Source organism: Columba livia, chromosome 2 (assembly GCF_036013475.1).
Source record: "Columba livia isolate bColLiv1 breed racing homer chromosome 2, bColLiv1.pat.W.v2, whole genome shotgun sequence".
Taxonomy (NCBI): Eukaryota; Metazoa; Chordata; class Aves; order Columbiformes; family Columbidae; genus Columba; species Columba livia.
The window spans coordinates 75810952-75829116 of NC_088603.1; the positions used below are offsets into that span (position 1 = coordinate 75810952).

Sequence of the window (18165 nt, forward strand, 5' to 3'; positions counted from 1 at the left end):
TCTCACTAATTAGAGTCTTTTTGTTGGAGTGTTCATAAGGAAAATAATTATCTCAAAGAACAAATTTAATTAGTGTTAAATGTCAAGACTGGTTACTTCAATAGCTTGGATAGCTTTTTTTTTTTCTTTTAATTTCAAATATTAATGTAATAATATGGCAAACAGGTGGCAACATAATATATACAGCAGAATGACATTATGATCAAGTTTGTAAATGTGTTCCTTTTAATCTTCTCTAATAGTCAATGCTTACATTGTGAATTAATATTATCTTAAATTTCTTCTGTAAATTAGCCTCTGACAACCAGTAAATAAAATAAAAATTTACTTGCAGCAACTGAAACAGCTGCAGGTACTAACAAATGAAAAAATATTTAATCATAGGATTAATACACGACTCTGAACTTTGTGCTACTCAGCTTATTAATATTAAAATTACAACTCTAATTACATTTCATGGGATGAGATTATTATTCCAGGATCCAAATTAAGCCTCTTGCAGATCCCAAAGGGATGCTTTGACTAAAGAATCGATGCAGATAGGGATGTGAAGAAAACTCTGTACATCTTTGTTTGTATGTATTTGGAAACCTGCATATAAGCCTACTGTGACGAAACTAGTACCAACTGGCAATTCAATTCATAAACACTGAATTCAACTCCTTGTATGCATGAAACATTTTATAAGGCATGGTGGGTGTTGGAATACATCAGCTTTCAGGCTAGAGACGAAAAGGATACTCTATGAGATTGAGCTGTTTCACTCTAAGAAAACTACATTAGTCCCTCATATGCAGAGAAGGCAACTGGAGGACTTAAATTAAAAACCAGTTATGTCTCTCTTATGTGTGTAGGGAAACCCATCCCCCAAAAAACCTCCCCCCCAACTCCACACCAAGACCCCACGCAGACCAGAAAAGCAGCACCAAACAGGCTGTGGTCAACAGTATCTCTATTTTTCAGAAACACGATCTATAGAAGCCTACTGTCTGCTAAGTTTTACAGAGTAACAAAGTATTTTGATTGTTCATTTAAATTTTTCTATTCTCCCCTATTCTGTGAAATAGAAACAGCCATTTAGAAGATCTGATGGCTGACAATTTTCATGCCCAGAAACTTAAACTTCTATACCTTGATCCATATCCAGCCAGAATGACATCTGCTTGACACAGCCACTTAAATACCCTGCCAAGCTCTGACAGGATATTTATTTTTTTAACAAAGCCAGTATTTTATGTCTTTTAAAGTGTAAGACTGAAATGAAAATCTGTAATAAGATATTCAGCTCTACTGTGTTGTAAGAGACAGCTACCTACCAAACACGTCAGAGAATGAAAGTGCCTTGGTGAAGTCTGTGTGTAATTACTACATGATAATGTGGACAATTCTAAATCTACTGCGTTATTTTCTTCTAGCACAGTCAAGAACGGCACCCATTCAGAGTCTGCAGATTCAGCATTATCTCTGCTTCAGCTTTACAAAGAAATAAAAGCAAAACTCTATTCTTAACATATTTTACTCTATATAAGTAAACAGTTCATCAGTATAAAAATGTAGTGATGCAGATTTAATAAACCATTACTATCATGATTTTAAGTTTGCATAACACAAAATAAAGTTACAGAAACTAACCTCAAAACAATAGGGGAGATGAAAGGAACAAATAATTAAGGAAAAATGCTTCTTGATTAAGAACAAGAGTAACAAGACCCTGGTATTAACCACAAAGTTTACTCTGGCCAAAACTCTGCTAGAGGAATATATAGCTGCAGAGCATGGAAGTTGTACATACGAAGAAGGTTATTCCTTTACTTGACAAAAAGATATTAATTTTTACATCTCATGAAGGATAAGAAATCAGTATTGCACTGATCAGTTATCACAATTTTTTTTAAAGATTGCTTTTCCCTGATTACAGTATAGCCAAAGGAATCTTTTTATTGTATACCTCTTGACAATTAGAAAGTGGTAGATTCTTTTTTCTTTAAACTAAAACACATTTAAGATTTAAAGTGGTAAACACACAGACTGCACATCCAGGAAAGGTGTATTGTTTTGGTGGTGGTGGTGGTGGTTTTTTTGGTGTTTTGTTTTGTTTGGTTGGGTTTTGTTTGTTTGTTGTTTTTTTTTTCCTAAGACTAGGCTTTTAGCATTTTGTTACTTTTCATTCTAATTACTATTTGACTTGCAGTATCTCCTTTGTTTGTGAATGCATTCACATACAAATCTAAACACTGACATACATGTTTTCAAGCAGTTAGGATAAATTAGACACTTAGGATAAAAACTAAATTACATTTATATGTAGATACATGAAATTTTAATGATTAAGAATTGCTTTCAGGCAATTATCCTATATTATGCATTGCTGATTTTACCCAGTTGAACTGCTCTTTCGGAAACAACTAAAATGATATCTCAGCCACTCTACTCAATACTGCATTTTTCCTTCTTTCTTATCTTCTATCGGAACGTAAACTACAGACATTGAAGGACAATTAAAGCTGCATCAATACACAAAAATAACATAACTGGTTGCTCAGCTGCCAAGTGTAGTATTTACTGGACAACTTATCACCAAGTCAGGCAGGCTGCTACTGACCTTAAGGGAGTTAAAAGCATTGGTGAAATGGCTTCTGCATCTCTGGTTAAGGACAACACCTACTGAGAGATTGGCAACCTCCACAGACCCAGTTTCTCCAGAACGAAAATGTATAGCACAACATTTTCAGTTCAAGATTTTACAACCAGTTTCAAAATGATGGATGCTTAAAGAACAATAGAAACTTTAGGGAGTCATCACAAAATTGTGTTTAATTCTCATGTCTAACACACTGACAGTGTAAGATCTAAATAATACCACTGTATCTTTTCAGAGAAGACTGGTGATCACTTCGCCTTATAAGCCGAACCTGTTAAGAATCTTTCCGAAATTAGTGATCTTTTGGTATATTTTCATACCTCTTCTCTGTAAAATTGTGCTAAGACTGTCTCACGATAAGGTTGTTTTTGGACAACATCCAAAGTTGGACCTTGGTGAAGAGAGCCTAGTTAGTAGGTTAGCTTTTTGTAATACTGATATTAATGAATACTAACAGATGGTCTACCCAAGTTTTCCTTCAAATTCCATGATTACACCTGAAAGAACATTAGAATAGTTATAAGCAATGGGTGGCAACTGAGAAAACCTATTTTTAAAGCAAACTGCAATACACAGAATGCTGAGTATCCCATGCAATCCAGTTACGCAATTCTCACTTGTGGCTTTTTCTATCAAATTGAAACAGTTGATTCATTTAAGTCAAATATACATGTAACCAAATGTAACTTCACCTGTAAAACAAAATAAGTAGGAAATAGCCTAAAAGGTCACAAAAATATTAAATGCATTACGCAGATTATGCTACAAGCTGTGAAAAGAAGCAAAAATACCACATCCTGCCAAGCAGAGGGAAGGAAAGGAACAAATAAGAAATCAGAAATTAAGCACTGATCCAGGAACATTTACAGAATTATTCTGAAAGACTATTAACAAAACCATTTCCAGAGCACCCAGTTAACACTGCCATCCCCGCAGGAAAAAAACCAACCACTTTTCATAAAGACAGAGACTTTCAAAATCTGGTACATTTCAAACTCACCATGCCAACTGCTGATAATGACTTGTATCTTATAAAATTTTAGATTATAGGATCAGTACAAATTTCTTAAGGATTATTGAAAGCCTTAAAGTGAATGTGTGCAAAACGTACTACTAATTTACCATACTGTAGGTCCCCTCAACAGGACTAAAACCTACTCAACAAGGCATGCTGCTTTAAACCCTTTATCTCATTGCCAGCTATAAAGCTGCTGAATTTTTGTTTGACATATTTTATTTTTATTTTTTACACATTTGGTAATGTGCAATATTTACAACAAAGCAATACAAATATAGTATTTTTTTTCCATCTTCAATCACAGCCTTCTTTTCCTATGCTATTTAGTATGAATGACGATGCAAAACATCATTTACATTCAAAATGAACATTACATTCGTACAATTTTGTTCAGCTTCATTTTAAATTTAAGGAAAAGATATGATTTCTAATTTTCTTATGAATGAGTGTTTTTGATGAACTTTATCTTGGCTGATACAAAGAGCTTCTAGGAAAGGCAGTAAAATGCATCTTTTGTTGAAGTACAAAATACTGGAAAAGAACCTGAACATTAATCCTTACTAAAACTGATAGATAAAAGAAAACAAATCTAATGTTTGAACCTGTATCTTCTGATCTTTATAACATACGTTAGCCCTTGTCTTCAACAGAAACATTCGTGCTACCACAGATGGACCTACAGTAACAGTCTTGCTGAATGCTAAAGGGTGCTTTAAGCAAAGGAAGAAATATTAGGATACCATGCAGGTTTACTGAACTCACCTGACAAAGGTGTAAAACCATTTTCTAGGAGCAGAGATGCATGCACAAAAGTAAGAACATGATTGGAAGTAACAGACTTTCATGAAATTAGACATAACATCTTCAAAATGAACAAGAAAGCACTCTGGTAGAAAGAAAAAGTAAAATTTCAGGGTTCCTTACCTCTCGCTTTGCAAGCAGCACATTAGGAACAATATGAGGAAGGCAGCGTCCCAACATTAACATGACACTTTTTTCACTGTCTGCAATCCTAGACACCTAGAAAATCAAGTTGTTTGTTTGCCTTTTTTTAAAAAAAATGAAGCACAGCAACAGAAAAATACCCTTTCAAAGGAATAATAAGAACTGCAGCAGGCTGATCACTTACCAGAAAAATATTGAATTTACTCACACACATGAAGCCCCAAGTTTTTGATCTGGCAGTAACTTCATAAGCATGAATCCACTTGTACAGGTTCAAAATTTCCCAGTAATTACACACCTGTCACTAGGTTGCATATTTAAGCTAAAATCTGAAATAATGTTCTTATTTCTTAAGTTTCATGCACATACACCTATCTCTCCATATATGTTAACAAGTCTGGTTTCAAAGCAATTATTGCTTGTTTAACTATTGCTGCCATGCAGAATAAAGGATCTTCTAGTTCACGTCAACTGGGAAATATACCTCTGATCCCAAACGGCTGTCTGCTGACATCCGACAGAAGGATAGTAGTGCTTGATGGAAAGCTGGTGACAATTTCCTGAAACACCATCAAAAAGGGAGAGGGGGGAAAAAAGCATAGATCAGAAAGGTGACTCAACAAGTCCTTTCACTCTGGTCTAACCAGCTAGGTAAAATGACATTCAGAATACGTGTTTTAAGTGAAGAATGCTGCAGAAGGTTTTGTTCAAAATTATCTTTGACTTTTAGGGTGCTTAGTTTATAGTAAGAAAAAAAGCGGGTATCCTAATTAAGAAGTTACTTTCAGTTCCGAAAAATGTAACATCTTTCAAACTGCTGCACAGACAAAAATAGAACTAAAGCATGAAGAAATCAAAGCTTTAGCAATACAAGAGGAAGCACAGAATTATGCAAACTGGTAGAGGGGGAGCAGAAATAACAAGAAACAGTATTTTTGCTTAATGCTCTGATTTTGTATGTTGCATAAAAACATTTGAGCAGTCACAAGCTTCAGAGTTAAATGGAGATTGTTCAACTGTCACTTCAGAACCTAAATGCTGTATTCAAATGTATTGCAAGAACCTCAGAACAAATATTGAACTGCTGCCTAAACCCCCATATAGATTTGTATCTATAGAAACACTGCCTCATGGCCATGCACAGCACCAGCCAACACTGTCTTAACCATACAAATCAAACCCTGATAAGAGTCTGAAAACAACCTCGCCCAAGGAACATAATGTGGCATAAATGTTCTCGGAAGACAATTACTGGACTGACCATACCATAAAGCAGGCAAGTGTCAGCAGCAGCAGCATCCTATTTTTCCCAGTAATGACAACTCCCTGTGCCTTATCTGATGCCTGTATTTAGATACTAATCTAACACTGTCTCAAGCACTATGCTTGCAGAGAAAAAGAACATTTGTCTTCCAAAACACGCACATGAAGCATCTCGCCCTATATTATCATCTGCTGTTTGAATCCTCTAATGACACATTTGTGAGTCTGAGGAGGTAATTCCTATTTCCTATGTGGAAAGTGGTATCAGCTTTCAACCCTTAAAAATGCTATTTTGTGCACCTGAGCATGCAAAATCCTACACACATGCAATTATGTGTATAGTAAATATATCATCACTCACCCTTTTCTAATAAAAAAAACCAAAACACCAAAACATTAAGCATCAAGTTTAAACTAATCCAGAAGGATACAGATAAATATACCATAGTAGTTAGTTTTCCTCTTCTGACTATTTCCAAAATATGATAAATAAAAATTTATGTCTGTTACTTAAAATCAAGTTTCTTTCTTGACAGTATGTGTTTTTAACACACATTTAAAATTTAATGAAGAAAGTTTGTCTTAATTCCAATCAGCTTGGTTTTGTGCAAGGGTTCACTTAAAAAATAACTTACAGGTTCTGCTCAAGGCTTTAAGCTTTAGTTACACTGGGAGAACAGGAACAAATGGTGCAAAGCAGCATCTTAACATTAAGAGAGTGGCAAGGCCTTGGTCAGCCCTTTGCCCCAGCTGCTCTTTACCTTGGCGTTCGTTCCACGGAATATCAGATTCTTCCTTCCCCACTCGAAACCTTAATTAAAATCCTACATAAGGGCAAAGTTCCATCCCCATTTTGCAGACTGAAAACAATGACAATATGTCACTGAATTTCCCTGTGGGTTAATTAACAGCAAGCTCTGGGCAGTGTGGATCCCATTACGATTACTGGTTATATGTAGAGTCAAGAAAGCTTCTCCTTGATAAATTCTAGTAAAATCCTTGATGGACAGAAATGATGACAGACCCAGGTCGCTTGTACACAAGTCAGTGGCAAGTCTTTTGAAGGACCAACATATACTAGTAGTGACGATACAACAAATACAAAACCCAGGAACTACTATTCTACTTCATACAACACTGGGACAAAAGAGCCAGTTTACTGAAACAGCCAAGAGTGACTGCTATAATACAAAAACCATCTTGCATATGGTGCAAACTACCAAACACCTCCAATGAGTTGAATAAAAACATGCGGTGCAGTCTTGTCAGACTGCTGCTGGTGTATCCTACTAGCAATCTGTAAGAAGAGGCACTTTTCCAGGGACGGCCACGTCCCCATCCGCAGGCTCCCGTGCACACCTGCTCTGGGTGCAGCCACAGAGCCGGCTCGCTTGCTCTTCTATCCTGTCTTCCCATCTGGGCAAAACTTATGCCAAGAATACGCTCCCCAGCTACAGCAGTAACAATCGTGCCTTTTAGGATAGAGTCTTAGCTTTTAATGTCTCTTAAATATATTCTGAATTGTCTTCTACAAATAATCAACCCTGGACTGAAAGAGATAAATAAACAGCAGTACTATGGTGCTGCTTCTCCCACAGACCTCAAAATTCTTAACACAATTTTTAATGAAAAAAATTACTGTACTATTACAAATCAAGCGCATAATCCAGGAAGAAAATTTAGTGATATGGATCTATAAAACACTGTATCAAATATGGTTTCCTTTGACCCTTCGCTGACACGCTAAGCCAAAAATTCAGCACAAACACAGGTACATATTACATACGTATCACTTATTTCTGCAGTGATCAGCATTTGAGGGGACTTCTGAAGTCAGTTAACTCAATGGGTATTCAACTACTTTACAAATAAATCCATGCACATGAGCAGCAAAATAAATTATGTTTTTCTAGAGACTACAGTCATAAATCCCACCGGAAATACTCACAGTTCCTACCCCACTCAATCTCATCCTATTTCAATACCATCTTCACTATCCCCAAACCATCAATCTAATATTGATGCACTTCACGCCTCCCAGAGCTCTCAGTTACTCTGAGTAAAATGAAACTTGCAGCAAGTCACAGATGAAAGTAGGTAAACAAGTTTATAGCAATCCATGTACGACAGCTATAACTTTTTAATATTACATAGTCTAGATATTGAGGTAGGATATGAAAGAACTGGCCTTCCCCCCACCCCGATCTGGAAAGTTTAAATGGAATCACTGCAAATTTTCCAGAAAAATCTAAGCCAAGTTTTACTTTCCTGTTAAACTCTAGTATATTTAACTAGAAGAGATTTGTAGTAAGACTCCAAGGTGCTGTATTCAGAAATCTTTCCTTCTGTTCTGTTCTAAAATTAATATATCACTGAAAAAATTTCTGTGCCCCTAAGACTTTGTGCAAGAAATTCAGAAAAATTCATGCAAAACGGGCATCTTAGGGTCTACAAGAGAAGTTAATTACTAGCACACGTAACAACTCTCTCTTTTCTTCTCCCTCCCTCCCTCCAGCTTGTATTGATTTCCATCTGCACAGAATATCACACAGATTTCTACTTGGTATTTTCAGATGGAAAATAAGTCTAGAAACATACTACTGTATGAACACCAGCAAAAGAATCTCAAGGGAACTGACAAAATACAAAGCAGAATGGCTACCTGCTCCCTTAGGAAGACCAAAAGAGGAGCTACTTGGGCATCTTTGTCTACAACAGTAATTTTAGACGTTGTACATAATCTCATTAAGTTTGTGGTCTGTGCTACTTCTGATGGCTACACAGTGGTTTATCACTTAATGAACATGTTACTTCCTCTCTTCACCATAAGACTTAAAAAGAGGTTTTCTCAAGAACACTGAGACATACAAACTCATCTCCACATAATATCACAACATGAACACTCTATTTTAAATAAAAGAACAACAGTTATCCAGTGAAGGCTTGACCCAAATTCAAAACTCAAAAAGCAGAATTTCATCAGATACCCTTTTTGATTATAAAAACAAAAATCATACAGCTCTCTTAGATATTTTTAAGAGACTAATACACATCTACGTATGAACAGTAAAAAATTTCCAAACCACTCTTCAAGTAGAAGTGATTTCATTATGAAATGAAAACTCAAAAGAAAATGGAAATATCCGGTCTTCCCATTCACCATTTTGATTTTAGCTTTTTGTTGCAAGGAACTGGACTGGTTTTAGAAACAAGTAGGAAATCAAAAGAAATCCTTAAACTTAATACTAAAAATGTATGTCAAATGTACTCCTTCTAAAAAGATCGGGAACAATATGAAAATATCAGCACTCTAGCCTAAAGGTATGTTAAGCTTTTTATTTGCATTCAAAACACAAATGAATTCCACAGAATTTTACTGTAAGAAAAATATCTATTCACTTTACAAGAAATTTTAATTAAAGCATTCCAGTTTAAAACTTATCACTAACCTATTAGGTTTGTCAAAGTGGACTGTAGCTTTAGTTGATGAAGCACAAGAGGACAGTTTCTCTGTTTCTTTACAGGGTACAGAATTTAGCGTATCATCTTTAGAAGTCCTTGAATCCACTTCAGCTGATAAAGAAAGGCTTGTTTCCTCGGTGTTTCCATGTTTATTGTCATTCTCAGAGCTCTTCATATCCAAGTACCGTCCATTGTCCTCTGAGACTGTGAGAGGCACTTGTTTTAAAGAAGGATGGGGAGCTACACCATAAACTGTTGACACAGCAAAGTTTTCATTCTTGAGAAAATCTATTTCACTAAAAAAGGAAAAGCAAAGAACAAAATATTTTTGTAGCTTTCATGAGAAGGTTGTTGGAATCACAAGACTGATCCACAGAAATAAGGACAACACGCTGAAGAGCTCCCTCTTCAAATTCAGTATGTTCAAAAATCACTTTGACAGAAATAAATTACATCACACAAGCTGTTCAAACGAGCACTGATTTAACAGAGTTCTTTCATCAATAATTAGCAGAAAAAACATTGCACTCAGAGTGAGCGAATCAATGAAATAACTGAGTAACAACAGTGTTTTCTACTTCTGGCTGAAATCTAAGCACTGACACACAAATTCTGAAGAGATGGAACTCTGTCTGGGATGCAACAGAACTCTATCTGGGTAGTGGTGAATTAATATGTACTATCCCACCTGGCTTTGAAATAGTAACTATCCAAGTCAATAAAGCCACTTAAAAATTATGCACTTGTCCACGTGTTGTATTGGTGCATCTCTTAAGAGGAATGATATCTTATAGCTTACAGAATCATATGTTTTGATCAAACTTTTAAAGTCTCTTGTTTGTTATTGTTGAAGATATTGTCATTTCTACTAGTGTAGTAATTTCTTTCTACTCTGTAGAAAGAAAAACTGTTAAACTAAGTCATTAAACCAAACATCCTCCTAACAGCATTTGCAAGCTGTACACACCATAGTACTTAGGAATGAAATAAAGCTGACTGAAGAGAAAACCTACATGAAACACATCAGAACTGAATCTCTTTTCGAAGAAGTAAATAAAGAAGTTAAATTGAAAGAACAAAACTGATTGCAAAATCAAACTATGCAGATAACAAAACGGAAATAGCCAGTGTGAAATCTCTTCCTTTTTCTAAATCAAATTCCACATATTAGAAAGGACAGACTGCCCTAATTTGAAAAACTCATGGTAATTTTATAAGTATGTATGTTTTCATATATGTGCTAGAAAAACATTGAGAAGTTATTCCAACATTTATCAGCAGTCAAGCAAATTGGTAAGTACATACCTCTCAAGTCTTTGGATTTGTTCCATCAAAGACCACTTCTCACTGTTTAACACACTAATTTGATCTTCTAATTTTTGCACTATTAAACATTGCTAAACACAAAAGAGAAACAAAAGTTTAGTACAATAATGTTAAGTAACACTGCAACAGCTGAAACATTTCTTCTGTACTAGCTCTTACTTCTATTGACGGTGGTGTTGTTTCAAACACAGGGACGCCCCCAAGGATAGGAGTAGCAGCCTCTAACTCATCATCATCTACACCGACTGATACATCCACCACATCTCTTGCAGCAATATGATGGTTTCCAAAGTCACGATAGAGTTGTAACAGGTCAGGAGGTTTTGGAATATTCAATCCTACATCATCCCAAAGTTCAAAATCCTTCAAAGGAATAAGAGAAACTAAAGCATACAATACACTTCCTTTTATTTTCATTTCTCTTCCTCATTTGACTGCAGATCATACAACAGCAAAATAATCGCATCAAGATTGCATTGTAGTAAAGCACGAGAAAGCATAAATCAGATCACAAGAAACAGAAATAGAAAAAGGCTTTGTATTATGACTCAAAGCATTTTCACCCTAAAGGCAGCTCTAGGTAATGTACTAAAGAGAAGAACTTCCAAAAACACATAGATCACAATTTATTTTTTTTCTAGGATGTGAATGCTTTCTAGAATCAGATGTAATGTTGATCAAATTCTAACAGAAACCAGTGGAGTTGACAGAAGGCTTTCCACTGATAGGGGTATCATTTTGTTCCCATCTCATTCACAAGTACAGCTGTAATTTTCCAGAAGCAGACAGTCAAACAGCTCTGTAGATGACTGACGGATGCAGTGTGTATTCTCAGTGAAATCTGGACATAAGTGTACTAATTGTGTAGAGTTCTAAACAGTACTAGGGCCTCCTGTTTCAAACCATTACTATACGTCCTTCCTTTTCTCACTGACTTGTTACCATCCTATTACTACAAGATTATTCCATGTCCATACATATAAATAGACATGTGCACAACTATACAGGAGTTGTGATTTTAAACTTTTTTTTTTTACTTTTTTTCTTACTGTTCACAATTTTCACTGTATTTTCCCATAGTCAGGTTACACACACCTATTCAAGGAAAGATTATTTTCTGAAAGAATTATGTTAATAATCTAGAAAAAAAAGTGTGTTCTATATGTTCATTGTAGCCTGTTTATATTTACTTTTTAGAAGTAAGAACAAGAGAGGCATAAAACTGATCATCTTTAAAAAAAATGCAAAGCACAGCTACGTTTGGAAATATCTAAGACAACACCTTATTACTGAGAGCTTCTCCAAGACCGTATTAAATGCCACAGTATAATTAAATATACTTGTACTCATATCTAGGCCCAGAAGACGACAATTAATGAAAATATTTCATATCCTGATTTCAAATCAACTGAGCATGATTTAAGGAAAATATTATGTTCAAAATCTATTACATCCAGATCCTTTAGTTAAACTGAAAGGGAGTCCATCAGAAGCCAGGAAAGTATCTATCTACTTATAACTAACATTATTTTTCTTCTTGTTTTGTGTCCTTTGAAGAATGCAAGCATTCTGTCCCCTTCCTACAAATTTTGAGAAAATATTTCTCAAAGTGCTGTGTTTTCAAACCATGCTTTATGTACGAAAACGCTAACTAACATATTTAACTCCTAGAATACTCCTATGTATAAAGTGAACAACATAAATAGGAAATATCATTTAAGTTTACTTGAGTTTATGACGAGATCAGAATATAAAAAGCAGGCATGTAAATACATACAAGAAAACTTTACCTGATCGTGGTTTTCATCTGAAAATGTTATTGATGTAAGCTTGTAACTATTTTTCAATAAAAATTCATTAACTAGGAAGTTTAGAGCTCTTTTTTCAAGAGGTCTGATTGGCTCCTGGAAAAAAAGAAAACGATACGCTATATCTTTGGTTCATCTTTCTTCCAACTACGGAAGCATATCCATCTTAAAGTCCATGCAAAGCTCAGTTACCACCAGCCACCTACCTGAATTTCAGGACTTGATTTATAATTTTTTCGTTCCTGCAAAGGAACTTCATTTTCTGGGGAGGAAAAAAATTAACTACGTTTTACTCTTTCACACAGGATGAGCTCAACTACTTCTACATTGTTCAAAGTAGAGACTTAAGAAAAGGTTTATGTACACCACCTGCAGCCTGAGTCAGGTTGGCTCGGAGGGCCTGTATGGTCTCCTTGGCTTTCCGTAGTTCAAACTCCAGGACTGGACAGGGATTTGGATTAAACACACACAGGCATCCAACCAAGGCAAGGGAAACAAAAATAAAATATAAAAAGCAAGGATGGGTGTGAAAAAAAATATACAGTTTGTATTAAACAGAAAGCATGCAGTCTTTATGGAACTTATGAACACATGCAGCAGAGTTGGTCTGAAAGCAAACTGGTGAATGTTTTCCATAGTTTTATTGGCCTTAAATTAGCTAAATCAAAATTTTCAAGCTGTCTGACAAGGACTCGCTGTAGGGTTTGCTTTTTCTTGCTTTTAATTTCGCATTTTACTGGGAAATGCTTATTATTTCTTCCCCATTCTCATGATCAGCTGATACAGTCAAACACTTTGATTTTCTGGGGCAAGAGGAGTACACGGGCAATCAGAGGACAGATCCAAATGAAGCAAACACATGCTGGCAGCAGAGGAAGCTGTCTTCATGTAGCAAAGCTTAAACCATGAAGTGAATGTACTGTCCCACTGAGACTACAGATTTTGTTTGAAAATAAAATCATACACTGAAATTTTAGCAGCCAGAACTTGAAACGTATTTTATTTTACTACTAATATAATCTCATTTTAAACCTCTATTTAAAAATAGTGGATTTTGGGGCATACCCTAGAATTAAGATTTTTAATTTAGTTGAACATATTTAAGAGGTGTGCCAGACACATACCAAAAAAAAAGGCAAAATATGCAGCTCTCATATAGTACTTACAGAGAAGCCTGCAACAAAAATGCACCTGTACCATTATTCTTAAAATTTTCTAGTGACTCTAGACTATACAACACTTTCATTGATCTAGAGTCAGCTTTAGAGATTAAAAAATATGTAATTCTAGCTGCCATTATCACCTGCCCTATCTTTCCACTCCCCTGGTAACTGTTATGTGATTCTCGTGTCCTAATATTTTCACCAAAAATGGCCAATAATGCTTTGTTTGCTCTGGAATTTCATGAGTTTTTATGTCTGGGTCATGTGTATAACATGGTTTCAAATTTTAAAACCCTGTGCATTTGCAAAATATGTGGTAAATACTCTTTATATAGACATTTACAGTTAGAGTGTCTAAGGGAACCTATTTAAGGAATTACCAGGTAACTACATGTATTTCATTAATTCTTAGATTAGTCTAATCACACTTAAATATACAGTCACCAAAACCAATGATTCTTATGCTTAACTAGAAGAGATGAACACAGAACAGCTACCACACTAAAGTGTTAAGCTAGTCTAAATAGCTTATCTAATATTTACTTTATTCTCATGCAAAACTAAAAATCTAGCTGCTTTTAATAAGAAAATATTAATGAGATTTTTAATCGTTACCTGGAAACAACTTAACATGGTATTTTGAAATATTTATACAGAGAATAATGCATGGCAGAACCACTGTATTGGCTCTTGCTTGTAGGAACTGCTGCTGAAGACTACAAAGAAAATGGTTTCCTCTTTTGAACATCTGTCACTAAGAATCTTTTGATAATTAGCACTCATGGAAAAAAGATTCACTCAGTTTGCATTTATGCGTAAAAACGGAAGGAGTAACTACAGTACACCACATTTCCTACATGAAAGTAATTTGTTTGATGCACAGAGTTTTACTGCAGCGATACAAAAGTGCAACTGAGGATATGATGAATAAAATATGTAAAATCTCTCTAGTATTCAGCAATGCTGATCTGCAAATACTTCTGTGCAACAAAGTTAGAAAATCCTCTTGTAGTAAAGTATCTAATAATTTTAGCACTTCCTTGCAGTTGAGCTACTAATTCACAGTTATGATTCTAAGTTGTAAGCTACTAATTTGTTAGGTTTTGAAAATGGTAAAGAATTCAAATTAAGAAATTCTTCTGATGGAAATGACTACATGTTAACATTTTATTCTCATAAAATATTTTCGGAGACCAGAACAGTTGCAGATCAGGAGTGCCCTGCACTAGAATGATATAAATAATGAAAAAAAAGTTAGAAAAACAACACAAACTAGAAAAACTCAGAAATCCCATTAAGGAAAATAGGAATAAGACATGTCTGAAGGCATAGAAAGCCAAAAAGCTCATGTCAGACAAACCCATGTCAGACGGCAAGAATTAATTTTTAGTGAACTGTGATGATGCTGAAAATTCTTAGAAGCCATTAGGACTTCACCCACTCAACCTTTAAAGTAGATTACTCTGCTGCATGTTTCTCTGTATACAGTGGAAGATTCTGGACATAGTATATTTGAGAAGTTGTTGCTCTGCAGCATGTCACAAAAGCCACATAATTCTACTACAACACAGCACTGATACAGTTGTGCCTCATTTCCTAGTCTTATTAGTGCCACCATACAAACCTTGATGCATCTAAGTCAGCCACAAATCTAGTTTTTATTTGAAGAAGTGTGTTTGTAGGGTTTTTTTATATAAGCATAAATATTTGTAAATGGTTACAGTATAATATCAACCAAATTTTAAATTCTTATTAAAAGCTCTTTGTTTTAGAAGCTATACTGAAATGCGATCTTCTGTCAAAATATGTAATGATTTTCAACTCAACATGCATGCTAATGAAATCAACACTGGGAATCCGTATTTGATGATGATATGACATTCTCTTAAATAAAAAGAAAGCAACCTCTAAGCCCTTTCTTTGTTACCATTGTCAAGTACTGACCTTTAAAATAAATGACCTGGTCTCTCGCTTCCCCTTTCCCTCTGTTGTATCTAGAGAAGTTAGCCCTTCAAAAGCATTGATAAAGCCAGCTGAAGTTTAACTTAATGTCTGACTGAACAGATAACATGTATAACTCGTTAAAGAACTCGGTGAAAGGAGCTGACATTCCTTAAGAACTACGTGCAGAAAAGTTCTACTGCAGACAGCCTAGGAAAGGAAAGAACCAAATTGATCCTCCACTACATCAGGAAAGCTGAGAGTAGGAATTTAGAGCTCTGAGGGTGGTTAATCTTCCTACAAGAAAAGGGCATTTCTGAACTATCTGTTTCACCTTAAGGGAGAAAACAGTTCCTTCCAAATTTAAGTTGCTCTCTTGCTTTTTCTTTTTATAAAGAACTGAAATCGCCACAGCTACCATTCTGAAAGAAAAAGATGATTACTTAGACTTAATTAAGAACTGAATCTTTCAAGCACGCAACTAAGCATTAGACCAAGATTTTCAGATTAGTAATTTTAAAATGTTTTAGTTTTCATGCAGCGAACCCAATATACCTTAAAGGAGAAGTGCATATCAGGAGTGGGTAGCTTGTTTACTCAGCCTAGGAATTCAAAAATGAAGCTTTCTCAAGGATCTTATTCAACTCACACACATTTGTTAATGACTTCACACATTACTGAGGCACAGACTGAGAAGTCACCTATAAAAAACAACCTATGATTTGGGATATTGAACAAGGTGAACCTACATGAACAACAATCTTGTTGTGCCATGGCAAAAACGTTAAAGAAATAAACACTACTTCAAAAATTTTCTATACTTACTTTAGTATAAGCAGTATTTTTTCAATTATACCAGAATTTTACATTCTACATATGGATTACCTTGTCAGACTTTTGCATACTTCAGTATGAAGTACTTCAAACAACAGCAGAAAGGTAGTTTTATGTTGTGAAGCCACTACATGGCATTCTGGCATTTTCTTTTAAAAGTAGTTCTCCACTGACGTATCAAGGGACCCTGTGCTTACCCAGCTTTCCTCAAATTTGTGCATATTGTTTCAAGTTAGTTGTTGTTTGATTCTTAACTGTCACTTCAAGTTCTTCCTCCTTCTAGAGTAAATCCACATGTTCTAAATTATGCCTTCTAAAACATGTATGACATCCAATTACCTCTGATGGATTTGTGCATACATTTTCAGTCAATCAAAAGAAATTTTAATTGTCTTGACTACAGTTTGCATTGAAGCCACTATCGCAATACTCTTCAAGACCTAATGTTTCCTAATACCCACTTCCCTGATGTAATCCTAAGAAGAGAAGAAGTGGCCGTATTTACAGTCATTGTGAAACACTTCAGGACGTAACACAAAATAGACCTGAATCAGAGTGCTGTATTGCAGCAGGAGAGATGACTATCAAGCTACAAAAATTGTGATCAGCATGAAAGTTTGTAAGCAAGCTATCAAAGAGCTTGTTACTCTAATAGTAGGAAGCCAACACTTGACTTAGTAGCCTCGTTAATGCTTTTAGGTTAATGAGACAGGATCAGCTACACAGAAGACCTGAACTACGGCAGATTCGTCTTTAGGTTCAACCCCTGGAGACTATAGACCTGGATGGAAATTATGAAGGTTTACAACTGCTTAATGGGGATTAAGACAAAACCAGACCCACTTCCAGGATGAACAAATTGAACACACAATGTTAGCAAGTGATGGTTGTATTGCAGATGTTTTTTATGTTTTGTTTGTTGCGTGCTTTTTTTTTAAAAGGTTCTCCTCTGATTTTGATTGCACACAAGTAATAGTACTTATTAAAACAAACAATAATGCTCTATACAAAGCAGAAACTGCGAACCTAAGTCTAGATAAATGAAGTCATCAAAAATAATCAAGTGCTTTTGAACTTGTCTATTCCCTTCACATCCTGATGGGGATAGTATTTTATTCTGCTAAGCAGAGATACACAGTCTTAACCAGAAATCAAAGCTAATGCAGGGACTTCTGAGAACACAGATTATTGAAACGGAGTTTGATTATCTGGATTAATTTCACTATCACTGAAAACACAGCAATGCGTTTCTAAAATTATCGGTTTCTCAGAATAGCAGATAACAAAGGCAAGTTAGCAATACTAAAGATTCTGAATTATGGAAAGTAGAGTTTTTAGATAACAAGCATACTTGTGCACACAGTCAATTTAAGATGTGTCAGAAGACTGAGTTCCTTGTATTGAATGTCGGATGACCTATTTACACCAAATGCTATGGGTATATGAGTCCAAGTTAGGTGTACTCTTACTCCACAGGAATGAAACAGGTTTTCCATTCTCTGGGTGTTTTATGAAAGTGAATTTTTGGAGGAGGTTTACTAGGCCTAGTAAATCCTTCACTACTGACTTAATCTTAGCACCAATTGTTTCAGCACTTAGTGCACAAATTTAGATTCAAGGCTTATTAGTCTTAGAGAACAAATTGTTTCCATCTAGTACACTGCAAGCTCTAAGAATGCATATATTTTTTGGAACTCCGCATGGATTACAAATGTATTATCCAATTTTTATACAGCTCTATATTTATGTTAATATCAGGTAGAT

The 18165-nt window shown here is 35.2% G+C and overlaps 2 protein-coding genes across 5 annotated transcripts in view; one reads left to right on the plus strand and one right to left on the minus strand.

The window, feature by feature from the left end:
- Nucleotides 1-18165, plus strand: part of PIGN (phosphatidylinositol glycan anchor biosynthesis class N) — a 287637-nt gene that overhangs the window by 141201 nt on the left and 128271 nt on the right. The gene's annotated exons all lie outside the window — the stretch shown is intronic.
- Nucleotides 1-18165, minus strand: part of RELCH (RAB11 binding and LisH domain, coiled-coil and HEAT repeat containing) — an 83167-nt gene that overhangs the window by 42984 nt on the left and 22018 nt on the right. For 3 of the 4 annotated variants that reach the window (XR_010470319.1, XM_065052563.1, XM_065052562.1), the window contains exons 3-10: nucleotides 12833-12904; nucleotides 12670-12725; nucleotides 12446-12559; nucleotides 10815-11018; nucleotides 10635-10726; nucleotides 9317-9625; nucleotides 5089-5164; nucleotides 4584-4679 (exon numbers count right to left, since the gene is read on the minus strand). Coding sequence is in view for 3 of the 4 variants with exons in the window: in XM_065052563.1 (XP_064908635.1) it covers nucleotides 4584-4679; nucleotides 5089-5164; nucleotides 9317-9625; nucleotides 10635-10726; nucleotides 10815-11018; nucleotides 12446-12559; nucleotides 12670-12725; nucleotides 12833-12904 (1019 nt within the window). In the remaining variant the exon portion in view is untranslated. The remainder of the gene's footprint in view (nucleotides 1-4583; nucleotides 4680-5088; nucleotides 5165-9316; nucleotides 9626-10634; nucleotides 10727-10814; nucleotides 11019-12445; nucleotides 12560-12669; nucleotides 12726-12832; nucleotides 12905-18165) is intronic. The other variant, XM_065052564.1, reaches the window with a different exon arrangement.